At 46.5% G+C, this 27,781-nt stretch overlaps 1 protein-coding gene across 5 annotated transcripts in view; it reads right to left on the reverse strand.

The window, feature by feature from the left end:
* Positions 1-27,781, reverse strand: part of TACC3 (transforming acidic coiled-coil containing protein 3) — a 610,937-nt gene that overhangs the window by 525,000 nt on the left and 58,156 nt on the right. For all 5 annotated transcript variants that reach the window (XM_085642581.1, XM_085642579.1, XM_085642580.1 and 2 more), the window contains exon 2: positions 10,115-10,271. In XM_085642581.1, coding sequence (XP_085498707.1) covers positions 10,115-10,270 — 156 coding nt within the window. In that variant the 5' untranslated portion in view covers position 10,271. The remainder of the gene's footprint in view (positions 1-10,114; positions 10,272-27,781) is intronic.

Genomic DNA, 27,781 nt, shown 5'->3' on the forward strand with positions numbered 1-27,781 from the left:
CTCCCAAAATGGCGGAGGAGACCCCGCAAGAAACCTCTGAATGGCAAAATCCGCAGGGGCGTGGAACAAAAGAGTGCCATCAAAAGGAAGGTCCACCAACCGTACCCTAACATTCCCCGGGAACACACTATCCCGGTGCCAGGCATGTCGACGAAGGGCCACTGAAGAAGCCATGGTACGACCAAGCACGTCCGAAACGTCCAGAGCAGAGTAAAGAAAAAAGGCCGCCAGCTCCCGGCCATCCAACACATGGTGCCGGAGGTCAACACAGGCAGCCTCCTGAGAAGCAGCAGACATAAGGGACTCCGCCGAGTCCCACAAGCAAGAAAGAGTGTTAAGGGCCTGCCAAGCTGCGCTGGTGGAGGTGCAGATATTGCGTCCCCAGGAATCTAACCAGCAGGCCTCCCGTGACGGGGGAGACAACACAGATGGTAGGAAGGGAAAGGCAGTCTGTAAAAGAGGACCCCTGGTAGAGGTGTGGAGGGAAAGACAGACCCGGTCATGCGGAGCAGGACGGTGGCTGTGCAGAAGTAGCTGGGGCACCGGGTCCTCGTGGCTGCCCACCCCCAAGCCCCCAAAAGAGCCTCAAAGGAAAGAAGCAGCTCCCGACCCCCATAGCCCTGATGGAGGACCCCCAGAAGATGATCCCTGAGGAAATGGGCAGCTGGATCGCCCATGCGCAAGATCCCCACCTCCGTGGAAACAGTCCGGGCAAAGGCAGCACCGGCCTCCGTAGGGCCCTGTGGCAGGGAAAGCAGTTCCTCGGTGGGTGATGGCTGCAAGCTAAGGCGGCCGTCCCCCAGGCCAACAGGAGAGGCAAAGACCGGAAAGGAGGATGGGGGACCGAGGAATGGGGAACCTGACGCCCTTCCGGCAAAGACTGCGGGCGCGGCGACAGCGATGAACCGTCCTTGGAAGACGCCGGGGAAAACTCCGACGCGGCAGCACATCTCCAGAGAAGATGAAACCAACAACCGCCGAACCTCAGGAGAAGAGGGTGCGTCCGAAGAAGACTCAACAACTAGACGCTGGCCCGGCGCCGTAGAGTCCGCGACCGGCGTCAGGTCAACGACGACCGGCGCCGAAGGGGACGCCGGAACAACCTCCGCCACAACACGCAGCGCAGGAGACCGGAGCTGGGTCGGAGCCGGGGCGGCTAAGGAACGTCGCCGAAAAGGCATCAACTCGACCTCCGACAAGGCAGCTGCCTACGTGAAGGGACGAGGGGGACTCTAGGACACGCCCCGAGTCCCGGCAACCTCCCGCATCACCACAGGGACCCCCACGGGGGTTTGTGGCGAGGCAGTGGGGCCCAGGTCCGAAGGAGGGAACACCAAATGAGGGAACACCAAAGGGCCGCACACAGACGGTCCCACATCCTCCGAACCTGGATCCGAACTGGTCAGCGCCGCGGCTGGAGCCACCGGTGACGGCGCAGAAGTCCCCGTACGTGGCAAGGGACGCAGACATCCCAGGAAGAGAAGAAGAGAAGGAAGAACCAAAGAGGCCTTCAAGGCCGCCGCATAGGCCTCCATCTGGGTTCTAGGATGGCGACGCGCGGGCCGCACCACCTGCGGGAACCCACGCCCCCAACAGGCCGGGGACCGGGCTTCGGAGACAAACTGCGACATTTACCAACAGGTGAGCGACGCCCTTGCGGCATGGGAGAAGGACGATGTCGGAGATTCTTAAAGCCGTCCGCGGGGGAAAGAGCTTCATCCGGCTCTCTTGCCGGGACTTCAGCTTCATTTACTGACACGCCTCACAATCCGCGGAGTCATGGTGCTCCCCCAAATACCACATGCAGATGGGGTGAGGATCCGTCGCCGACATCTGGCGCGCGCAAGACGAGCACGTCATGAAGCCCGAAGGCATTCGCACACTGTACCCAAGAAAAACGCCCAAAGCGGAAAAAGGCGGCCTGAAAAAGGCCAGGAACATGATCCGGGTCCGCGTTGCATGCGGAAAAGAAGAAAACTGATGTCAGCGTGCCAGGGTGGGGCTTATGTGACCTCGCTGACGTCACACTCGGAGGACGTCGGGCGGAGTAGCGTGGTACAGCCTCCCGACGTGCAGAGATGCTGGGCAAGAAAGTTTTCCGGGTCCAGTCTCACGCCTGGGGATAATTCTACATTAAAGAATCTGCGGCTAGTAGTCTATCAGATGCTTGCGTTAGAGTGGATTTTCTTCTTGATAAAAGGTCCTCTTGGTGGCTCTTATGCGCTGATGGTATTCGTTCATGGCGTTCCTGTAGTTGTTCAGGTCTTCAGTGGTTTTCTCATTCCGCCACAGTTTCTCGAGGCGCCTGCAGGAGCATCTGGCTTCTTGGAGGTCGGTGATGCATCAGACGGCCTTATGGGGGGTGTTGATTGACAGGGTGGCAGAGCGGTGTGAGCTTGTCAGCGCAGCTGGGAGATCCATCGGTGTAGTTCTTTGGCCGCGAAGTTGGCGTCGGTCGTGGCGGAGGGGTGGGGGTTGTGGAGGAGGGTGGAATTGAGGTGATCCCCTTATCTTGCTATAGTTTCTTCGAGGCGGGCGCGGGGCGGGTTTGGGTGCAATGGTGTTGAAGCTGAAGTGTACGCAGTGGTAGTCTGTCCAGAGGGGATGGGTGCAATGGCTAAGGGGATGTGAGTCCCTCCTGCGAAGATGGGGGTCGAGGGTGTGTCCGGCTTGGTGGGTGGTGACGAGCTGCTTCAGTCTGAGGTTGTCAAGGAGGGTGATGGAGTCGGGATCGCTGCAGTTTGAGGTGCAAGTTCAGGTCTCCGGTAAGGATGTAGCATGTGGAGGCCATGGCATGGGGTGCAAGGAGGTCGGCAATGGTGGTGGCGGAGGCGGTGCGAGGCCCGGGTGGTCTGTAGATAAGGCACCCAAGTAGCGTGGTTCTGGGGCTGAAGTGGAGGTTCTCCGTGTTGGAAGAGGAGTCGCTCGTACTTTAGGTGGTGAGTCGGAAGGAGCTCTTGTGTGCGATGGAGTCCTCCTGGGCGGTGGAGGGGGGTCCTTTCATTGGATCTTGTAACCATCAGGGATGGCGGTGGCGATGTCTGGGCCAGAGGTGGCGTTGGTCCAAGTTTCCGTGGTGTGTGTGTGTGGAGGGAACGCACGATGAGGAGGATGCATGCCAGGGCTTCGGTGGTCTGGGCGTCCGGCATGGGTTCTGCGGTCGTGGGGGTGGGGGGGGGGGGGGGGGGGGGGGAAGAGGCTGTTGATGGTGAAGGATTGTCTGCAGAGTCGGCTGGAGAACTGGCCATGCGTCGAGTTTGGCGTCGATCTCTGGCAGTTGATATTTCTTCAGGGGTTAAGTGCAAGGAGGTCAACGGAGTTGTAGCAGTGGATGGCTGGAGAACTGGGGTCCCTGGCACTGGCCGGGTCGCAGACGGGCTTGCCTTTGGCATGCCAAGAGCCGCCATTAGGTAGGGGAAGGGGGTGGGAAGCGCAGCTGGGAGGCTGGAAGCAGAAGGTAGGAAATCCGCAACGACGGGGAGGCACAGGGGAAGCAGCGGGCACGCACAAAGGGGAAAACAGACAGAAATAGAAGAATTCAGGACAGTGAGGGTGTAGAAAACTTTCAGAAAACGGAGGCAGAAGGCAGAAAAACGGAGGCAGAAGGCAGCAGGCAGAAAGTGAGACAGAAGGCAAAAAAAAGGCAGAAAGAGGCACACTGGCACAAGAGACAAGAAAGCCTATGGAGGGCACAGAGGCAGACATGGACAGCAGCGGCCAGCAGAGGACCAAGGCTCTCCCAATGGACCAATAGGGATGAGGCCTCAACCTACCAACAGAAGGCGCTTGATAGCGAAGCTGCGGGAGGGGGGGGGGGGGGGGGGGGTTGAGGAGGTCGTCAAAGTTTTTGAACAGAATTTATTCTTACCAGATCTGTGCTGGATGTTAGTTATTATAAGTGTTCCAAATGGAGTTTGATCCACGGTCGATAGGTGGATGCATGTAAGGTGGTTTTAGGTGAGTCGCTTAGTGTTAGAAAGCAAGCAAATGGTTGTCTGCCCATGTGACACGAGTTATAGTTTGAAAAGTAACTAGTTTGGTATTAGCAAAAATTACATCTAGGATATGTCTAGCGGTGTGTGTGGGTTTGTGCACGATCTGATGCAGGTTCAGTGCTGGGTCATGTTGGGTTTGTCAAACCAAATGTTGAGGTCACCCAGAAATGCATAGGTTGGGGTGTATTGTTATCAGGTTTGAAACTGTCTCTAGAAGTGTGTTTGGGAATGTCGCCTTGCTAGATGGAGGTCTGTAAAGGAGCAAGAAGTTACAGGAGGAAGACTGTAGGATTGCATCCGGTATGAAGAGCCTTACAATTCTTTATGGAGAGGTCATCAACTTTAGTGATGTGTAATGTTTGCCTGACCACACAACATCTAGGTCACCTCCTTTTTTGCCTATATAATTATGATGATCGTTTGATAGCCTAGAGCATGGGTACTCTCAAACATTTTCCCGGAAGCCACAAAGATGGGTCTATGGAGTGCCCGAGGGCCACACGGATGCCAGCGGGGAGTGTAAAATGGGTGTAGGGGAAGCAGAGCATGTATATCTAGTGGCTTGCTTTAAAAATGAAGGTGTTCCTAAAGTTAAGGGCCTAACTACTTGCTTTCCCTAACTGCAAATAACCTTTAAATAAGTGATTACTGTATATTTAAAACAAAAATTCAGTGTTAGCGCTGAGTAAACAGCAGCCCAGTGCTGCTGCTGCCCAGGGGGCCACATGTAAAGGTCAGGAGGGGCGCATGCAGCCCCCGGGCCGTACTTGGAGTATCACTGGCCTAGAGGAACGAAATCATGCAGGACTGGAGCCATATCTCCCAACTAGGATTCAGTTATGAATAGTATGTCTGGTTTTGTGTCAGTGAGAAGGTCGCAGATGTGATGTTTGTTTTTAGAGAGCGATCGAGCATTTATTAGACAGTTTAGAGAATGTGCTTTGGTGACAGTGAGACTTTGTTTTGTACAAGGAGTGATCAGTATTAAATCAATCAGGGATTTGTGAAGCGCGCTACTCACCTGTGAGGGTCTCAAGGCGCTGGAAGCATGAGGGAGGGGGAAGAGGGGGGAGGGCAGGTGTGTTTTCAGTGCTGTATTAGCTGTATTAGGATAGCAATTGTGTAGCTGTTCTGTAATGTGTTCCTGGTCCAGCAGGCTAAGATGGCATTTTGATGGGTATGTGTGCATAGGTGGTGAAGACGGTGTTTGAGAGTGAGTTGGTGTGCTGTATTTTTTTGTGGTGTAACCTTGTTTTGCAGTAGACATGGAGAAGCAAAGTCGTGATGCGTAGCACATTGCTTATATTGTTTGTTTTGGGCAGAAGGTGTACGAGTTAGGGGTGGTGGTGCAGCATGTGGGTCATGTAGTAATGTTCTGAATTGCCCAATGGATGAGAGGCCGTTAGAAGAGAGTTGCTGTATGTGTTTTAGGTGTGGTGGAGGAGCGAACGCTTCGTATTGTAGTTTGTTCATTTGTGTAGTTAAAAGGTGGATGTATGATTGTATTTTGTGACAAAGTATTAGGAGGTGTGCTTGAGAGATTGTCATGCTGGTGTTCGGGATAGGTTTTGTTTTTGAGGAGTGAAAAGAGGAGCCGATGTATTGGTTTTATGAGAGGGATTTGTTTGAATAGTATTGTTTGCAAGTGGAAGTTGTAAGGTAAAGGGGGTGGTTATGTGTTTGTGAATAGAGTGTATGTAGTGTAAAGGAGGGGATTAAGTAGAGTGAAGACTATTTGTCTTTGACCTGTTTGCTGCAAGAGTTAAAATGTGTGGTGCTGTGGCATGAAAGTGATGTTTACTCATCGTAGACCTGATTTTCCAACTCGACATCCTCAGCGACCCAAATTCCACCACCCTCCCGGACAACCTTGCCAACATCGGACTGAAACAGCTCATCACCAGCCCCACCCACAAGGCAGGACACACCCTCAACCCCATCTTCACAGGAAGGAACAACATCTGCTTCTCTCTGGACAGACCACCACTGCGTACACTTCTCTTTCAACACTACCACCACTCACAAACCCACTCCATGCCTACCGGGAAAGGAACTGGAGCAAGGTCACATAGGAGCACCTCAACTCGACCCTCATCTACGACCCCTCCCCCTTCAACAGATGCTAACTCTGCAGCCAAGGAACGTTACCGATGGATCACCACCTGTGCAGACAAGCTCGCACACCTCCGCAACCCCATCAGACAACGCCCCTTGAAGGCCACCTGGTTCGCCATCGACCTCCAAGAATACAGATGCAACTACAGACAACCCAAAAAAAGATCCAGCAACTCGCCAAACCCCCCCAGAGAAGCCACAGATGTCACACCTTCTCAGGACCTCCGCAACAAACTCAGCTCTTACTTCCACCTGAAATTCAAGGCCCTCTACGACAACTTCAGCTAACAGACTCCCGAAACCTCCCTTCCCATCAGCAACAACAGCCAGCCCACCATCCCCGCCTGGACTCCAGTCACCACCGAAGATACCACCAAGACCATGAAGTGCAACTACTCAGGAGCCCCCATGGATCCCTGCTCGCCGCACATCTTCCACAGAGCCGCCACCGCCATAGCCCAGAGCTATACCGCACCATCAACGCAGCCTTTAAATCCGCCACTTTCCCTGACTGGAAACGCACAAAAGTCAAGCCCCTCCTTAAGACGCCCTCGGCAGACCAAACTGACTTGGAAAAACTACCGACCCATCTCTCTCCTTCACTCAACAGCCAAAGTGACCGGGAAGATCTTCAACACCCAGCTGACAACCTTCGAGGAGAACACCATCCTCTACTCCTCCCAACCCGGATTCTGCAGTAACCACAGCACCCTGACCGCCGTCCTCGCCGCCACAGACAACATCCACCTGCTCCTTGATCAAGGCCACACCACTGCCCTCATCCTTCCAGACCTCTCCCCGGCTTCAACACCGTCTCCTACCACACACTCGCAGCCAGACTCCACGACGCCAGCATACAGGGAACCATTCTCAACTGGATCAGCCCCTTCCTTGTCGGAAGAACCCAAAGGATCAGACTCCCACCTTTCCTCTCTGAACACACAGATCAACTGCGGAGTTCCCCAAGGATCGCCGCTCAGCCTCACGCTCTTCAACAACTACATGGACCCCCTCGCGGCCATCGTCAGATAGCATGGACTCAGCATGGTATCCTACGCAGATGACACCCTGCTCATCCTCTCCCTCACAAAGAACCCCGGAGACACCAGACTCAGCTTCCAGGAAGGAATGAAAGGCGTCGTAGCTTGGATGAGCAGCAGCTGTCTGAAGCGCCACTCTGAGAAGACACAAGTCCTCATCCTTGGACCCACTTCCTCAGCCTGAGACAACACTTGGTGGTCTGCTGACCTCAGCAACCCAAATCCCCGTCCCTCAACACAGACCACACCTGGAACCTCAGCATCATATTAGACTCCTCCCTCACCATGACCCGCCAGAACAACGCAATCGCCTCCACCGGCTTCCATACCCTCTGCATCCTTCAGAAGTCTTTCAAGTGGATCCCCCGCCCCCTGAAGCCAGAAATTCATCACCCACGCACTCCTAACCAGCAGACTGGACTATGGGAACGCCCTCTATGCCGGAATCAACAAATCCCTGCTACGCAAACTCCAGACCATCCAGAACACAGCGGCCAGACTCGTCCTCGGCATCCCACGACGTGAGCACAGCACCAAACACCTACGAGACCTCCACTGGCTCCCCGTCGAGAGGAGAGTAACCTTCAAGCTACTCTCCCATGCCTACATCTCTCCACAACACCGGACCCAAATACCTCAATGAAAGTCTCCTTCCACGTACCCAAAAGAAACCTCCACTCCGCCGACCTCGCCCTAGCAGAAACCCTGTGCAGTCGCAGAACGAGAGCGAGTGGAAGAGCCTTCTACTACGTCACAGCCAAGGCCTGGAACGAGCTCCCAGTCAACATCAGATGCTCCCCTACTCGGCACATCTTCAGAAAAAGGCTCAAAACCTGGCTTTTTGGCTAACGGAGCGTGTTCCTCTCTTCCCCCGCGCCTTGAGACCCTCACGGGTGAGTAGCACGCTTAACAATACCCTGATTGATTTGGTTATTGTGGTAGAAAGAAGAGGAGGGTGTTGGTTGGACAAATGATGGAAGGCTCAGTATGGGTTGATCAATGATGAAAGGGGGTCTGTTAGGAGTAATTAGACTGGGGAGTGTGTCTGAATGGGTTGCAGTTAAGTATGCTATGGATTTTGGTGTGTTAGTGATGAGTGGATTGGTTAGTGGTATAAGAGTTGTGAACTGTTTGTATGTTTGTAGGCGATTGTGGAAATGTGTGGTAGCTGGGATAGAAAGTTATATAAGTGTGGTTTTGTAGTGTGTGCTGCTACATTGATATGTGCATAGGGTTGGTCTGTAGTAAATGTGTGGTGTACATTTGGTGTGAGTGTTACTCTGTGGATGGTGTAGGGTGGGTATTACTGAATGTGAAAATGGGCAGCATTTCTGGCCCTGGCCCGACCAGTCTTGAACAGGCTTTAACAGGCACTCACCCTTGTCCTCTCTGCCCTTAACCTGGACGCTCAGGATGAGAGGCCCTAAGCCCTGTACTTTCATAGCCTTAGTAGTCAGGTGACCCCTTCAACCAATGGGAGCCCTAGCCCTATCCCATCACAACACTAGCCCTAAACTCTAGAACCAATAGGAAACCAAGACCTTACAGCCAATCATAGCCCTAGTCCAATCACTCAATCAGGCTCAAAACCCCAAACCCTACATACAATAGAAGGCCTTAGTCCCAACCCTAGTCCCAGCAACCAATCACACAGCAAACCCTAATCTCTAATACCAATAAAAAAACCTAATTCTAGTACCAACCTTGTCCAGGCAACCAAACACAGGAAACCTTAATCCCTACTACCAGTGAAGAGCCTAGCAACCAAGCACACAGAAAGCCCTAAATCGCTACTTCCAATAAAAAGCCTAAAACTAGCCCCAACCCTGCATTAATTGAATCACTGACCCAGAAATCAATCAGAACCCTCAAATACCCACCCAATGAGAACACTAACCTTAATCCAATAGAAACACTAGAGACAACCACCAATCAGTGCACACATGTACAATCCAATAGACTATGTAGAGTCCCAGCAAGCTCAGGCAAGGTTTGCTGGCCAGGGAGTTGGAAGCTGCTGCTCTATTCAGATGCTCCTAGGAGACAGACAGGCTCAATCCACACTTTGGACTTATGCAGGTAAGTGCCTAACAAACTTTGTCCTCTAACAATACTGTTTGGATAAAACTTTACTCACTCACCTAGACAAAAAACAATTGCACAATCCCTATAAAACATAGCTTAAACAGCTCACAGCAGACTACTGCTGTCTCAGAGCACCCTCTGTTCACTTTCCGAAGGGGGGGGAGAAGAGGGGCCCTGGTTCACTCACTTGCTAACACAAAATGGGAGCTGGGGGTGGATTGCTTAACATACAGGTCTGAGCACAGAGCAAAGGAGAAATTAGGAGGTAAAAGACAGACAGTCCCACAATTCAACCGGTTAAATGAAAACAGTCATGGGCAAGTAAAAACCACAAATTTAAGCACAAAACAGATGGAAAATTATGCAGTCACAGGCAGGTTAAAACTAGAATTTTAAACTAACATCCACAAGCAAACCAGTTAAAAAAAAGAAGGCAATCACAGGTAGGGAAAAAATGGTTTTTAAAGTTATAGGAAAGAGACAGCACCAATCTGCCTCCTTCCCACCTCCTGTTCTTTGGTTCACTGAAATATTTAATGCAGCAGGAGACAAAAAAAAAAAATTATTTTACACAGTAATGCTCGTTGGTTGGACCCAGACAAATTGTTTCTAGGAGTGTACTAGGCCAAGTTCACTCAAGGTATATGGCTTTCGTAGGTTTCTTGAGCTGAGTAATGGCTAGTTAGAATCCAAAATGAGGATAAAAATAAATTGCTGCCTCTCTCAAGTGGTGAACCTCTGCTTATTTCTCACTGGTTGCAAGACAAATGCAGTTATAAACAAGTCTATTGCAGAATTATTTGCCGGTCATGTCTAGCTCGGTCATTTCAAAAAGCATGAGATCACAATATTGGAAGAAACAGTTATTTTAGAACATACCTTCATTGGCTTCACTGCAGATTTAGGCAAATTTTGTTTCTGAGAAGGGCGAAGAATTGATGGTCTCCCCGTTTGCTGAGGTGCAGGAAAACTGAAGTCACACACATCAACCGCTAAATGTACGTCACAATTTTCATCGTTTGTAGTCCAACTCATTCTAAAAAGTGGAAAGAGTACAAAAAGGTGGAGTCACGAAGCAGCTGCAATGAGAGATAAGAGTGAAGAACTTGTCTAATGATTTGCCTGTAGAGCTTAGTTAAAATGTTAATTTGCTACATTTACTAACGAAAAATAAAACATTTGTCGAGGTATACAGCCACAGAAACAGTACAATGAAAAACAAAACAATTTTCAATCCAGTAAACCATATGAACCAAGTACAAAACACTTAATGCTGTAGTAGAAAATGGGCCAGTGCTTATGCAAGCGTGCAATCAGGAGATATCGCTTTTGTAAATGAATGCATTAAGAAGTGTAAGATAATGGCTCACGGAGATGCTCCTCTTAAATCCTGCTTGGTTTAAACCCCAAACAAACAGAAGGCAGAGAATATTTCAAATGACTGGCTGAAGAATAGAAAAGGAGTAAATGAGTGTCAATGCCAGGTGGGTGAAAGAATTGAAATATGAATTCAAACATGCATTCAAATAAATGTCAACCAACAGCTTTGGAGCAGCGCAATATTGGCTACTCCCTTACAGGTCACAAATACGCAATACATACATTACTTTGCATTGTACATTTTGTGTGTTCTGACATTATTAATGTAAAGTGTTGTACTCTAACTCAGTACTGAAGAACATTCACTGCAGAACTAGCTATTAATATACAGTGTGCCTTAACAGCATTAACTGACAACTGTATCAATCCAAGTGAGACCCGCTGGTAGAGGTATCCTAAAAAACGTCTATGTTAGAGTAGGCCAGAAAGTGTTGTTCCGGACTGTTTCTTGCATGATTAAATACTCTAATTTCTTTAGAGGAGCAAAGTTAGTCATTGAAATTGATTCAAGAATGTATGCACAAAACAAATGCAGACTGTGTTCGTGGGAATATTGTAAAGGAGAGTGAGGCACTGCAAGGCGTGAGATTGACATAAGGTGCCGCGCTGACATTTGTCGGTTGCTGTTGAGACGAGCTGGTACTGGTTGTGGACGCCAAACAGAATTGTGGGTGAAGAATCATTTCCTGGTGTAAATAAAAGTCACTCAGAATTTTGCATATTTTTTACTTTAAAATTAAATTTTTCAAAGGAGTATATAGAGTCTAATGAACAGAGATGTGATTATACTGTTAGACAGGGTTAAGGGGCACCATCTGAAGACACACAAGGCCATAATATGGTAATAAACGTGGGTCTTCACGCGTGTATTTGCTTTGAACAATGGCACAAGAATACAGAGCAAGATGGTCCATTGATGTTTCCCCGATATGGTATATTTAATTTGAAAATCGCGGAACATTTAAGGAGGGTGTTATAGGACAGTAAACTGCCTCCTAGACGTACACAATATGAAGAACTTAATGCCTGGGACGATACAGCTCACCTTGAGGGGATGGATTTTAAAGAAGGGTCAAGAAAGTCATGCACACTTGTGCAGATGATAGATGGGATGAAGAGCAGAAGTCATGAAGCACCGACTTGATTGAGGGAGTTAGACTGTACACTCCATTGAATGGGTGAGGAAGAGAAGGGTAAATGAAAGGATAAGAAAAAGAGATGATACTGAGAAAATAGTTTAGGACCGTGAGACCGATTCAAGTGATGAGCTCATAAATTATAGATGGATAAATCTTTCATCCCATATGCAGCTAAGCCTAGAGGTTTGAGTAACAAATACTAGTGGTAATTCTGATGAGCCTATAGCACCAGTGAACTCGGACAATCCAAACTCACCTGTCCTGAATGCCCCAGAGGAATTGACTGTTCCTGTTACAGTAGACCCTGTTCCTTTATATGAACCTGGATTGGCTGCAAACAAGTCAGACTGTTCCCAATTGGGATTGACACCTCAAGAAGCAATACTGCGGGCTGGACCTTGAAATCAGATCTCAAATTCCCATGCTTCTGTCACAAGGGAATACTTCATGTGCTGCAAGTGCAGACCCTACATTACATCAAACAGGGTTTAACCCGACTAGAGGGGTTCCCCAAAGCTGCCACCTTTTTTCATGCCGAACACAAATGTGTCCGTCAGTTTCCATTATAGTAACCAGAATGCAAGAATACATATGGGTTCACCGAGCTCCGACATGTCTCTTAAGCTCACCACCGGATCCAATTTAGAAGAGAGATCATCCTTATAACTCCTGCAGATCAACCTGGTCTTACTGCCGGTGAGCTCGATGACTAATTTAAAGGTATAGACACCCCAACTGGTAGTGAGAATGCCAGACCAAGAGTAAGAAATGCTTAAACTTCAGCAACAGAGAAGACCGTAGATGTGGTGAAATTAAAACGAATTAGATTAAATGAAACTTAGAAATCTTGAAATATCCCAATTGAATTTCTACTGATGAGCTTTTGTTCATGTGTAAAGGCATTACTGATCCGGCTGGACAGGATCATGAAAGATTGTCTGAATTATCTCACAAATACTAAATTGATTTACAGAAGTCCAAAGCCTTACACAGAGGCTATCGTTTTTTATGACCGTAATCTTTCTAACATGAAGCAGTTAGGACTGAAATTATGGATCAAAGAATGAATTAGCTATGTCCGAACGTGGAGTGAGTTGGATAGATGAGAAGGCAGATGGGTAAAGAAAAAAACCTGGGAAAGTGAGACAACAGTTGCCTCAAGTGGGAACAAAGGAGGAGAGGATATATACTTGCTTCCAATGGGAACAAGCATTGGCATAGCCAATAGGTCTCACCTTTGGGATCTAATAAGTGTTTAGCCATGCAACACTTGATGTTGTTGCACCAAGGATATTGTGCTGGATGACTAAACACTTATAAGGTCCCAAAGGAGAGACCTATTGGCTATGCCAAGGCTTGTTTTGCGTTTGTGTTGGGCATTGGTACTATGGATGGTTCTTTTGTAGTTTGCTAAAACCACTGATATAATAAATGCCAATATCTAAGTAGCTGACACAAATGAATGAGGTGCTGTTATAGGCACGTTTTGTCTCCTTGTCCTCTCCTTTAGAGTTTGTGTATACTGGTTTTGGCAGCTAAAAATTTGGAAGTATTAATGGTAAGGGTTATTGCTGCAGCAAACAGAACGAAGATGTCAAACTGGATCGATCTAGCTCCTGAAGTTTAGTTGTGTAGAATACAAACTGAGCTTTCTAAAGAAAGGTGAATGTAGGGTGCTGGTTATGTATTGTTTGAGCTACCATGTGTTTTGAAGAATAATTATAGAAAATGCAATCTCGTATTCCTGTGCAGTGAATGTTTATGTAGCTAATTCAGATTTTCAGTGGCCGTCAACAACTGTGTAATACTCTTTTAATCCTACATCACAATGAATGATTGTACACAAAATATTCAAAACAACGAAAGAGTGCGCCTAGGAATTATTGGCAGAGCACAACTGCAGAATCCAACTAGGTTTCTTAATAAAGCCCTCACTCGCCAACCTGGTTGGTGGCATGCTTCATCATTGGGCCCCACCGGGAGAGGCCGAGTGCCACCCCGGTGTGCTTCGACGCCAGAATTACTACAGAGCTGGTTGTGTATGTGGTGGGTAGTGGAAGTGATTGTTAAATGTCTCTGGTTTGTGTCCAAAAATAAACTTTATTAAAAGCCAAACAAACAATTTTTTCTTTTTTTTTTTAAAGTGTGGGACGTAAAAGCTGAATAGATTGTTCAGCCAGGTCCCTTATGATATGGTCAACATGTTTCTGCCTATGTGTTAATTATAAACTGGCATTCGGCAAGACCAAAAAAGGGCGCGAGAACCTTGGCGGTATGGGTGCGCTAAGGCCCACCCTAACCTGAGGCTATAAGTGTGAAAAGAATACAAAAACATTTTTGTTTTATATATAAAAATTAAGGTGACTCCCGCAATGGAGAGGAACAGAGTTTATTCTGGGTAAGAATATCAAATACACAGACAAACAAGAGAGACAAACAAGTAATGATTAGACATAGTCATATGGGTTTGTCACCGTAGGACATACAAATAATTGTGCTCTGCGTGGTGCACTTAAAATCGGTAACGCTGGCCATCTGTGCTGCTGTGAGGACAGAAGAAATGCATACCACACAACAAATGCGATCCCTACACGCAAAACAAATAAAGGATATGAAGAGCCCTGGACGGTCATTGGTATTAACCAAGATCCTACGTGGTGAAGCACTATACGCGGTAGAAAGACCGTGTTAATGGGCACTGAATAAATTAACGAAAATAGGGTCTCACATGGGGTGTAGTCAGGATCTACACCATGGGCCTCGGGAGGGGGTGGAAGCTACATTGGCACACCCTAGGGATAGAAAATGCAGAAGGTGGGGGAGAAAGAAGAATTAAAAAGAGCAGAGAAATTCTCCAAAAAGTATCTGTAGTGTCTGGACGTAGGACTCACGCCCGCTCAGCTAGGCACCCGCTTGGCACCTATATGATCCCCCGGTAACCGGACCCCGATAGTAAGTGAGAAAGGAGAGCCGGCATGTTTATAAAGAAATGTAAGAAAAACTCGCGCTCGAGAAGCGAGGCAGAAGGGGGCGTGTCCTCACGTGGTGCGGGATGACGTTCCAGGTCACCTCCAATCAGTGAACCGGAGTCGCGTTGACTGGCCAAACATGCTATGGCGCTGTATTCCCAATCAGGAGTACGGAACCAAACGAGGGCTCATTGTCATGGATACGGAACGCTCTGAACAGAGCGCCACGTCATACGAAGTCCCCTGGCCGAAAAAAGTTACTGCGCGCCCGTCAAAATAAAGGTGCGCGTTGAGCCGGTAAAAATGCAGATCTAAGCTGGTTGATAAAAATTGCTCCACTAAGTGGGTGCGTGAAAAAGTAAGACTAGTGTTCCGAACACGGACGAGAGCTACGTGTTCGAGTCTGAGGGCAACAATGTGCACTTTACACCAGTAAACCTCTCAAGTTCAAGGGCGAGGGGGAACTGAAAAAAAGGGCTTTTGGAGCAACCTAAACACCCATCAATGGTAAAATACATTCAAAGCCTATGCGGTTGCTGATAGGAAGTGTAAACACTCGCCCAAGTCAGAGGGAAGTGAGGAGTCCAAACAAAAATGGAGTCCAAGCAAAAATAAAGGGGGCGGGGAGGGGCGAAGGGGTTTGTAGAACAAGGAAAAGGATCAATGATCTAGTATAGAAACGGAGGACAAAGAATGAAAATTATGAAAGAGGAAAGGAAGAGGAATAAGGATAAATGTCCATTTAATTAAGTTGGCATTAGATGCCAGGTATCACCTGATGGTATTCAGGAGAGGTAGAAGGGGATTATCGCTAAAGGAAAACACTCCCAGTCAAGGGTTCGAGCTGATGGCAATTAGTGTTGCAAGAATGATGCCCAGGGGATATTGTCATTTAGACCAAAGTGGTGGGTGTCCGGCCGGTACACCCACCTCTGTTCCTTCTCAAAGAGGATTTTCTGGGTGTTACGTTCTGATTGTCCATGCTCAATTACTGTCCACCTGAGATAGTTTGCGGTGTGATTGTGTTGTATGAAGTGGTCACTTAGTTTGGTAGTGACCCAACCACAGCGGATATTGCTCCGGTGCTCGCTTACACGCAGTTTCACTTGGCGTGTGGTCATGCCCACATAACGTAGTCCACACAGACAAGTGATCAAGTAAACTACGTTTGTTGAATTACAATTAATGTGGGCCCGCTGTGTCCAAAGCTTTCCTTGTTCAAGATTGAGGGTTTTCGTGTGTTTGGTGAAGTAGACACTGCAGGAGGCACAGGGGTAATGGCCAGTGACCTTGGGTAAGCCCCACACCTCGGTGATCATAAGATCTCTCACCAGATGGTTTATTGGACGTGTATGAACTAGGTTGTCTTTGAGACTACCTCCCTTTTTGAAAGAAAACAGGGGTTTCTCCCATTTGTGGTTGTTACTGGTAAGTATGTTCCAGTGTTTATTAACAATTTTTTTAAGTGTTAGACGCACTGCTGAAGGTTGTTACACATGTCAACGGTAGTTCTTGCTTTTCTTTTGGGTTCTCCTCTAGTAGAGCTTCTCTGGGTTGGTTGCGTGCCCTTTTGTAGCCTTTAAGGATGTTTGCCGGATAACCCCTATGTTTCAGTTTAGTGGTTAGATCGGATGTTTATTTGCGGAAATCAACCAGGTTGCTGCAATTTCTTCTCACTGAGGTATTGGCCAAAGGATAGATTTTCTTTTAGGGACCTCGGGTGGAAGCTTGAAAACAAAGAGATTGTTCCTAGCTGTGGGTTTGTAGTGAGTCTTAGTGGTAAGACAACCATTGGATAGCGAGATAACCACATCCAGAAACACTACTGATTGTGGACTGCAGGTGTAGGTGAATTTCAAGTTTAGATCCAAGGTATTGATCCATTCAAGGAAGGCCGCAAGGTCATTTTCTGTGCCCTGCCATATAAGAAGAACATAATCTATATACCTCTTCCAAAAACCAATGGAAGAGGAGAAAGGGTTGTTAGCACCTAGGATATGCCTACGCTCAAAGTCATGGACGTAGAGGCCCGCCACACTAGGGGCAAAGATGCTGCCCATCGAAGTACCCGTTGTTTGTAAGAAGATGTTCCCTTGGTATTAAAAAAAAAAAAATTACCTTTTAATGCTAAAGTGGCACATTCAAGGATAAAGGATTTGGGTGTTTGATAATCCCAGTTGGTGTCGTCCAAGGCCTCACCTCGAACTCAGATGGTGTCCTCCTGGGGTATACTAGTATACTGACTCTCGATGTCTAGAGTCATGAGTATAGTGGAATCAGTATCCAAGGATAGTTCTTTTAGCAGATTGTTATGTTAAAAATTATTTCTAGAGCGCACGTACACCCAAAGGTTTCATGGCGCTATGGCAATGGTGCACTAGATCAGGAGGTTACTGGTAAGCTTGGATAAAAAGAAAGGTTTTGAGAAGAGATCTGAAGTGCGGCAGGGAGGTTTCAAGTCTGAGATCCAAAGGAAGGGAGTTCCACATCTGCGGTGCCAGAAAGGAAAAAGATAGTCCGCCGTGTTTTTTTCGATTGAAACGAGAGGGGGGTGAGAAAGTTGGAGTGTGACGATCGGAGTGCACGGGTGGGAGAATAGCGAGAGATTAAGGAAGAAATGAAAGCAGGCGCCTTGCAGGTAAGGGTTTTGAAGATCGTGCAGCCCAGTTTAAACAGACAACGTTTGTCAACCGGGAGCCAATGAAGAAGTTTCAGCAGAGGACGGACGTGTTGGGTACGTGATTGGTGAGTGATGAGGCGGGCAGCCTGATTCTGGACCAGCTGGAGTCGGTGAAGTTGATAGAGGGGGATGCCAACATAAAGGGAGTTGGCATAGTCTATCCGTGAAATGACCAGGGCCAAGAGAACTACAGTAAGGGCCTCGGTGGTAAGAAATCTAGCAATCTTACGAATTCTGCGTAAGTGAAAGAAGCATGAAGATGTAACTGCTCCAATCTGGGGATTCATGGACAGATCGCTGATGATGATCACTCCAAAGCTTTTGACCGATTTAGAGGTTAAAGGAGGATTTCCTAGCGAGGGGTGCCAAAAATTGTTGTTCCAGGGATTTGAGGGGCCGGTCAAAACAAGCTCGGTCTTATCAGGGTTGAGCCTGAGTTGACTGATATTCATCCAATCCCTGATGAAGCATAGAGTAGCCTGAAAGCTGGAAATGGACGCAGAAGAGGAGTTAATATTGAAGACCAGTTGAAGGTCGTCTGCATAGTTGAAGCAAACCACTTCGAAATTGCGGAGCGAGTGGATAAGAGGGACCATGTATAGGTTAAAAAGTAAGGGTGAGAGAGACGAACCCTGTGGGACACCACAGGTTAGTGGGGTCTTCATGGCAGAAAAGGTGGCCAAGCGAACAGCCTGCGAGCGGTCTCCCAAAAAGGAAGAGATCCATTTTAAGGCCGTGCCCTGAATGCCAGCATCACGGATACGGTCGATCAGGAGGTTATGATCGACCGTGTCAAAGGCGGCCGATAGATCTAAAAGAACAAGGGCTTGGGAGAGATTGTGGTCCGCACCCCTGCGGAGCTCGTTCATCACGGCAAGTATGACCTGCTCGGTGGAGTGTGCAGGCCTGAATCCGGCCTGATGGGGATCGAGAAAGAATGAGCGTTCAATGAAAGAACTGAGGCATTGTGTGACATGAGCCTCCAAAATCTTGCTCAGATAAGCGAGGAGAGAGATGGGGCGATAATTGATTAGGTTAGTAGGATCTGCCTGAGGCTTCTTCAAAATGGGTAGGACCTCTGCTGCTTTAAAGGAGGCAGGGACAACCCCTGTTTCTAAAGAATTATTGAGAAATGCAAGCGGAAGGTCAGGGCATGAGGGAAAAGCTTCTCGGAGAAATGGAGGGGGGCAGGGGTTCAAAGGGGAGCCCGAGCTGACCTTTAACATTGAGAAGAAGTTTTCCTTAGAGATTGGGGGGGATTAGATCGAGAAACTGAGTGTTTTTGGGTGAGATCCCCAAAGCCGAACGAGCGGGGGTCAGAGGAATGCTTTGCTTAATAGTGATAATTTTCTGAATAAAGAAATTATTGAGGGCGTCGCAAAGGGCCTGGGTAGGTGCTGGTTTGAGGGTCACCCTGTCAGGTAAGGATAGTTCATTGACAATGGAGAAAATGTCTTTGGTTTTAGTTGACGAATTAGTGATTTTATATGAGAAGTAGGCAGATTTAGCTGCAAAGATGGCTTTTTTATAGTCAGCTAGCAGCATAATGAAAGTATCTTTGATGGTAGAAGAATAGTTACGTCTCCACCTGCGTTCTGCCTGTCAAAGAGAAAGTTTCTTAGTTTTAAGATCTTCTGTAAACCACCGCTGGGCGTCGTGAGGACGCTTAACTATGGAGAACTTGCAAGGGGCGACAATATTGCTGGCAGCGCAAAGCCAGTTGTGGATAGCAGTTTCTTGGTCCTTGAGACAGTCAGTCACCGTAGGCAGGGAGGTAGAAAGTAAGGAACAGAACTTCTTTGTTAGCGCGACTCCAGTTCCTGGTTAGAATTTTATCCGGGGGGTAAGATTTTGCTAAACTAGGCAAATCTAAGGAGAATTGGATGGAATAATGGTCCGACCAGGGACAGGGGGAGATAGCTAGGGAGAAAATGGATATATTGACTGTCCATAGCTGGTCGAGGCGGTGTCCTTTGATATGAGTAGCAGTGTGGATGTGCTGGGTACAGTTGAGGCCCCCGAGGAGGTCAGTGAATTCTCGGGAGAGAGAGGTCTCATTAGGGTCAGAGGGCCAATAGTTAAAGTCGCCTATTATCAATAGATTGGGATTATTTATTATGAGGTGAGAAATGAGATCTCCAGCTAACTGAGGAAAAGAGGGCATGGAGAGGGGAGGCCGATAGAATAAGGCACAGGTCAAAGAAACTAAGGAGGAATTGAGTTTAATAATGAGTGCCTCAACGGAGGGAATAGCAGTGGTAATTAAGGTGGTAAACTGTAGCTGATGGTGGATGATTGCAGCCACACCACCGCCGTGGCGCCCGGCAGGTCTGTTGGTCTGCAATATGTAGTAACCTGTGGGGATGGCTACCAAGATATCTGGGAGAGAGTCATCCGTAAGCCATGTTTCGGAAAGAAGGAGTACGTCAGGTTTTAGAGTGTCAAGCAGATAGAAAATTTCTGATTGGTGTTTTGGGAGGGATCGCGTGTTTAGGTAATAAAAATTCAACAACTGTTTGTTAGGGTGGGGGGGGGGGTTAAGGGTAGTAGGGAGGGGAGCAGAGGGGTCTATGCTGGGCAATGGAAGAGGTAAGAGGGAACCGGAGGACAGGATTCCACAAGAAAGAAGCTTTTGCTTTAGTCATGGCTTAATGGGCCAAGGGTAGCGGAAAGTGCATAATTCACTTGGGGAGTATTTAAAATGCTGAACAGCGGGTCCTGGCCCTTGTCCCGGTCGGTCGCGGACGGGCTTGCCTTTAGCGCGCCTTCGGCGCGCTGCCGGCGCGCCCGCTGCGCGCGTCCGCTGCGCGCTTGCGCTAACTTCGGAAATTTATGCTCAGCAGGCTCTAGCGACTAGAGCGCGAGTTGACCCCCTCACACAAGATGGCGGCCCCGCTGGTAGGTGCAAGCCCAGCCGCCGGCGAGAGCACGACGGGTATGGGCAGGCAACGAGCGATGGATGCGGGGCGGGCACAAGATGCAGGTAAGGGTAGTAGCTGAGAGCAGCACAAACGTTATTTTTAAAAACAGAACAAGGTGCACAAATTACATGCAGTAAGAATAGAGTATCGCGCAATACAGTTTCAGTAAGTATTAAAAAAGGAACGCTTCCCGGCTTCCGCCTCAGGAAGTAAAGAACAGTACAAGGTGCATAATTTACATGTAGTAAAAATAGTGTCGCGCAATACAGTTTCAATAAGTATTAAAGAAGGACGCTTCCCGGCTTCCGCCTCAGGAAGTACAACCTATGCAGATTGAGAAGGTTTTTGGTGTCCTTGAGATAGGTAGGAGTTTGTTGGATCAGGGGTTATCAGAAATGGTCGCAGAAACGCGACAGGTTCCAGTAGGGAACCAATGCCTGAAACGATGGGGCGTCCAGGCAGGGGAGTTTGTTTTTGTGGATTTTGGGCAGCGTGTAAAAATAGGGCACCACGCTCTCCCCTGTAGTCAGAAAATCTGCCTCGTGTCTCGTGATATGGCCATTGGCCTCTGCCTCTCACAAGGTTGTGAATGTGAGTTTTGAGTTCTCCTGAAGGATCCATGGTAAGCGGTTGGTAGCTTTTCCTATCACTCAGGAGCCGTTTGCATACACTGTCATAGTCCACTGTATTTAGTACCCAAAATAAACCATGCTTAGTAACCCAGAGATTCTGATCTAGGTGGGCCTTGCAACTCTTGCAACTCAACATTTGGCAAACTACAGATATTGCACACCCCAGACACACTCCTAATGGGAAAACGAGCATTGGCAAAGCCAATGGGTCTCACCTATGAGTGAGATATTGTCTTTGGCAATCGAGGGGGGGGGGACACAGCAGAGATGGCAGAATCAATGTATGGCTGGAGCTCGCAAATGCGTGTCTTTGAAAATAGCGGCCCATGTGAACCGGCCGAGGTGTCTCCCAGTTGTGAATAGCATTAATTAGGAGTGTGAAAGCTGCGGATTTAAACTTGCATCACTATTTAAAAATGTTATTTACTCCGAGCTGGAGTGTATTGTGCTGTTCTCCCAATTTCCCCGTTTGGAATTCATACTTCACCCCACTCTCTCACACACACACACACACACTGAAATATAGGCAGACTGATATAAACTTGCACATATGAAAAGACGACCTATTTTCATGCACACGATGCAGGGTGAAATACAGGTCTCAAGACACGTGCAGCTAAGAACTAAACACAGATACGGGCACCTTCTCTCTTCAGCTCCAATTCCACCGGTAACCAACGCAAGTGAGATATAGGAGCCCTGGTAGACGCAATGTTGTCAAGCAGAGGACAAATCTTTTTTCAATTTCACACTGGGGTGGAATTCAAATGTGTTTACATGTTCGGCGCAACAAACAAAACAGTGTCTTTGAGTGTATGTGCTGTATTTAATGGGCAGAAAAGTGCATTTGTTGTTGAGCTGTAATTTTAAACAATAGTGTTCAGGTGCTGATACATTTCCCATGAAGGCTTGCATAGTGTCTGCGAAAAGCCAATTTAAAAAGCTAGGCACGCAGGTATATGTAACGTTTTCCAAAAGTCCGCAGTGCTGTGGATTCATTTGTTTTCTAAGCACTCATTTTGGAGAGGGTGAGGGAGACATAAAAAAAAGTATTGGCCGCGCGGCCGTAAAAGTGTAAGTCATCGCGATCGCTCTGAAAGCGAAAGTGATCGCGGTGACGCGCTAAAGAGCACGAGTTTTCAAAAGTAATGCTGAAGGCTAGCGGCTCGCGCGTGAACGCAAGCGCTAGGCCAGCCAGCAGCACTTTGAAAACTCACCTCCAAGATGTCTCTACGAGCCAGCGCATGCGCTGGGCTCAGCGAGACCTAAAAATGCTTGTCGGTTATGTCCATCTGCCATGGAGCAGATGTTATCTATAATCATTCACAAAAACAGACCGGTTGATAGGTGTGTAAAGATAAAGGTTCTGTGTATTGTTATCAACAATGTGAAAGATGAAAAAAAACCGCGCAAGCCAAAACCTCGTGCTGACGAGGAAGAGGTAAAGAGCTGCATCACCTGTAACGTCATAGTTAAAGAAAAACTTGTGTTTAGCAAGCTTAAAGGAATGTATGGCTTTAGCACAATGGCACATCAGCACGTATTCTGTTGTCCTAGTTAAACAAGGACGTGATTAAAGATCATTGAATAGGAGCAGGAGATTGAATTAGCCAAGAACACATTGCATCTGATAAGAGGTCTTGGGGGCACAACGATCAAGCACACATACCAACAAGCATGTATTCAACCCAAATACACACATTCAAAAGTAGAAGAATATTTAGTTTAAGCATTGTTAGACCTGCAATAAGGGATATGTAAAGAATTAGATCAAAGAGGGTTACAGGTGGCCTCATCTTTTTTTAAATATGTACCAATGTGTAACCGTCTAGTAATCAATTTGTAAACTTTTGTTACCTCCGTATTAAAGAGGTTGCCTGTGAAGCAGCAGATTAAGACCATCTGTTTACTGATGTGGACTTGTCGTTCTCCAGGTCGCAACAGTAAAGAGCTGTTTTCACACTGCCAAATAGCAGTTTATTTTTTTTATTTTTTTTAATGTTACCTTGCAACAGTTGGCAAGCCAGCCTTGGAGTCCCTCTTGCCCCAACCTGACTGCTGACACCAGAATACTGCCTACCCCCGTTTCATAAATTATTGCGCACTTTTTGATGAGCTAAGCAGACACCATGTTCTCTGAAGTTGTGCCTATTCACAGAGGACAGAGGACTGGTAAGATCCAGAGATTATATCTTTTTAAAGGTGAGGACAAGGACTACGTTCCATGTTTTTGTATGTATTGTGTGACTTTTTTCCTTTGGTAAACACAGATAAGCAGATATAAAAGAAATAAGGTATAAGAGACATAAGGGTATCGCATGCAAGATTCTGTACACGTGTTGTACAATATCAGGAAAGGCGCTACATAACCAGTTAACTTGTTGGAAGTGGTTATTGCAAGTAATTCGAAATTGAGAGGTGCCAATATGTGTTACAATGTTCTTACAGAGGGACAGCTGAAAAGCGGAGGTCGCAAAACTTTACCTCCAATTACAATCTAAACACTAATTACTATCCTAGACCTAATGTCCGGCAGTCATTCCATGCACTGAAAGAAGCATGGATTGAAAAGGTTATTCTCTGTATGTGCAGAGGAAGTGTCTAGCAGGTTGCTTTTACCATTTAGAATAGAAAAATGGCGATTAATATTTAGAAGTAGTTTCAAGTGTTTTTAAAACTGTTGATGGTAAATGTGTGTGCGCGCAAATATAAATGTGGGCACAGAGTGATGTTAGTGTGTAATGGTGCATAATATTATTGTAATGTATAATGTTTAATATCCGATTGACAAGATAATTGTTGAATTTTCTTGTTTATTAGGACTAGTATAAAGTTATGAAAGAAGAGTAAAATTTGACCAGGCAGAAAAAGGTTAAAGTTGTAAAAGTGCTAGAAATACAAGTGATCATGGAGACTCCATTAAAGCCAACGCAAAAAACCTTTCCAGGAGAAAATTGCACAAGTAATATTTAGAAGGGTTTAAAGCCAATCAAACGCAAGTATCCCTGGCCAAAGGAAGGCACATTTTACGACAAAATCAGAGCGCATATTATGCATTTTAGAGGTAAATATATAGGAGCCAAAATACAGAAGCAAGAAGCACTTTAGCCTTATGGTGAGTTTAGGAGCGGTCCAAGGTCTCCTCAAAATTTGATACCTCTAATACCCTATTTTCTCTTCAACCCCCATATGATCCTAGGAGCACTTCCCCCAAAGGTACCTGGTATTTATCCACTTTTTAGGACTGCCGTAGGGGGATTTGAGAACCCTGAAGTTACAACCCCTTCACAATCCCCAAAAGTAATTTCTAAAGTTGCCTAACTAGTGTCTAAACCGGTGCACACAAGCACTCCCAGACAGCAATTTAAGGGTGGGTGACTCCCAGTTTTCAGGGCAACTAGAAGCGCAGTTTACACCGCATTTAGAATCAGCCTCTCCCTAGGAGGATAGAGATGAAGAGCAAGGTCCATGAGATAGGAGATAGTGATGACCAGTCACAATTTTCTTCAGCAACATTGCATTTGTTGCAGAGAAAAGACAAAAGGGTAGCTAGAGAGACAGTCTACCTGACAGCGAAAAGATGCAGATGCTAGATGGAGTGATTCTGTGGATAGGGATGCTAGTATGGCAATATAGCCAGTATCCCAAGGAAGAGATCGGACGGAAGGTAGTTCTGGAACCTTGTCCTATGACCACCCTCTCTACATTATATAAAGTGCCTGTCTTTCTCCTTATACATATTGGCTGAACCGAGGCCCTTCAGACGGCAAAATCCCATGTATCTTTGCCAGGTAAGATAAGGTAACTGTCGTTAGTTTTCCTTTCATCTTAGGACCACTTTATATATATGCTATCCAGATCCATCTGGGTCTCCCAGAGTTCCAAATAAGGCATTTATCACACCGCTGGCTTAGTCTAACTAGGTTGGTCTGTTTATATTTATCTATCCCTAATGGTTTTTTTTGTTTTATTCGCTTATCCATGTGGTCTATGCGTTTATTTTACTGATCTTTATGGCTATGTTATCCTAGGATCTTACCCCTAGTTTACTGCAGCGGGGCAGCCGACATTGAGCTCATAACAGTTACCTTGACCTTTTCCGCTCCACTACTCTTTATGGATTGCTCCCTTTGACAAGTATTCTTTGACATAATCTTTGGTATCTCTTGCCCCCCCATTGTATTCTTCTTTTCTGCTTTAAACACCCTTATCTCGGTTATTTGCTTTTTATACAGACGTTTTTTCTTTATTACGGAATTGCAGTGGGAACCTATTTTTATTCAGACATCCTTCTGAATCTGGTAATCACTAGAGGGCAACTGTTCCCAATAGAAAAAGAAGCAAACCTATTTCGTAACAAAGAGACTCGCAAGTGAAAAACACTCACAGTAAAGATTGGATTTTGATGAAGGTGGGAGAATTCCTCCTTTTGGAAAGAGTGCCCTCACACACCCATGCAGGTGTCATGCTTCATCATTGGGCATTTGCTCCTCGTGGGGTAGCGCTGCTGTCCCCCATGGGCCTCGCAAGAGTGCTCTTTGTTGGAGATCTTTTTAGGAGTGATGCCGCAGTTGTGAGTGCGGTTGTGTGGGTAGGAAAACTAAGTGAGCGAGTTAAAATTACCCCTTTGGTACCCAGAAACAGAGCTTTATTCAAGGGTCCGAGTGGTAAGATTAAAAACAGTAGACAAGGCAGGCCTCTTTAAAAATACTGCAGAAGTGTGAGTATTTTCTTGCTGTTCTCTGGTCAGTGAGTGTAAGTGCTAGTGATGGCGAGTACATTAGGTTGACATGTTTCGCGCTTAATTGGGTCCCTAGTGGATCCCGTTGTGCTTCATCAGGACGGTTATCTAGGTGTAAAAGAATAAAAATAGGAATCGGAGGTTGCCACCTACTCAAAAACATTCACAGCGCCCATTGAAGGTTGTGGTCATCAAATTGTAGACTTCCGAAACGCGCGGCGGCCTCTCTATCCATTTTTGTCATAAAATATTACGGTAGCATTTTCATTATTGTATCATAACTTATTACAATGAGTAATTTTTAGAACCACCTCATGTTTTCTGTTGTCTGGTATATGTATATTCTTTTTTTCATTTCTATTCTATGTGATCTTTTCCAATTGTTATGTAGTCAGTCACCTGTATTACGTTTTTACTGTATCTACATGAACTACATGAATCATTTGTTTGTTAATTTATGTGATGCTTACAAACTTTGTAAATATGCATGTTGAGTATAAATTACTATTTGATATGTTTAATAATTTATTAGTCTTAAGCACAACATTTTTATCAAAGTGGTTTGATTTATGGTATTTGGACATCAAAACGTATTGTTTTCTTCATGCAGATTCTGGAGAAGTTATGTAATTTTGCTACTTGTATCTTTCTCTGGATTCTTCTCCAAATATATTTGGTTACTCAGGGACACTAGTTTTTTCAAATAGTTCTTGGAATCTCGGTGGAGAGGCCCTTCTCGAGTGAGCCTGGTCACAACAACAGCTACGAAGTGTGGAGATCTCCCAAACTGGGTGCATGCGGCACATCTCGCAAAGTCCCATGTCCCCTTAGCATTTCTCCCTGAACTGCCGGTGGTTACAGGGAGACAAAGGAAGCAGGTTAGTCAAGCTGTTGGGGACCAGCAAGAAACTGAGAAAGCACTTATTTGGTTTGGAGGGGACGGAGGAGGAGTCGAAGTGAGTCTGTTTAAGTCGGTACCAGAGGGTCTCATCCTGTAGTGTTGACTGCGCCAGATTCAGACCCTGCCTAAAGGGCCTTGTGCAACAGTAACCGGAGTAGTGCCTGGAGACCAGTGATCAAAAAGGCAAGAGAGAAAGACAGTGTGTGCCTGAAGGGCGTGTATCACACATTATCCGAGAAGAGCCTGGCCAAAGTAACAGTGATAACAAAGGGCCTGTAGTAAGGGGATCAAAGAGTGAGTACACTGTCGCAGGTACTACTTACATAAATGGACATATCTTACTGCCAATCAGTGGGAGAGAGAGTTTTTAATGTTTTTTTAAAACAATTTGCATTCAACAGAACCCCCTTGAACTGAACTGTAGGGCTGAACTGAGTTCTGAAATCATGTTGCCACTAAACACGACTGACTGAGTAAATTTAACTGGATGTGATTAGTGAATTTGAACTGCGCATTTATTAGGGGGAAGGTAGATTTTGCCTACACTACTAATAAGAGTACAGAGGCAGCTGAAGGAGCGCAAGGGTGTAATTTAGAAGAATACGGGGTAAGGTCTAATGAAGTCTCATGAATACCCTTCGTACATATTTTTGCTGCACTTAGACTTTGTTTTGGACAGGTGGAAACTGACAGAGGACTCCACCGCTGCTGCTACTACTACTTTCCACCCATACGGTCTGACCTTAGAGAAATTATGGAACTCAATAACAATAGTGGTAAACATAGACACTTATGTGCAGGACTGTTTGCTGTACTTACACTAGTATTAACTGCTTTATTTGTAATATTAAGTTTACCCACACCTTCTATAGAGAAACTTAGGTCCACAGTTGTCCCTAAAGCACCACTTCCTACTGACTATAGTTTGCCTTCAATAGATGTAGATGCATCTAGAGGAGACTATTCGCTGAATGTTTACTCCAGATTGTTTTAGGATTATGTTGGCACTATGGACGCTAAAGATTGCTATGTGTACATGCAATTACCTGCCTCTACAGCATGTTATTACATATCATATTCCCCTGATTTTTGATGTGTCATGTAGTTTGTTGATGGAACTTTTCAACAAAAAGAGACATCTTCAATACTCAAAAGCAAAAACAGAGCTGCACCACATAAGTAT

Source organism: Triturus cristatus, chromosome 2_2 (genome assembly GCF_964204655.1).
Source record: "Triturus cristatus chromosome 2_2, aTriCri1.1, whole genome shotgun sequence".
NCBI classification, from domain to species: Eukaryota; Metazoa; Chordata; class Amphibia; order Caudata; family Salamandridae; genus Triturus; species Triturus cristatus.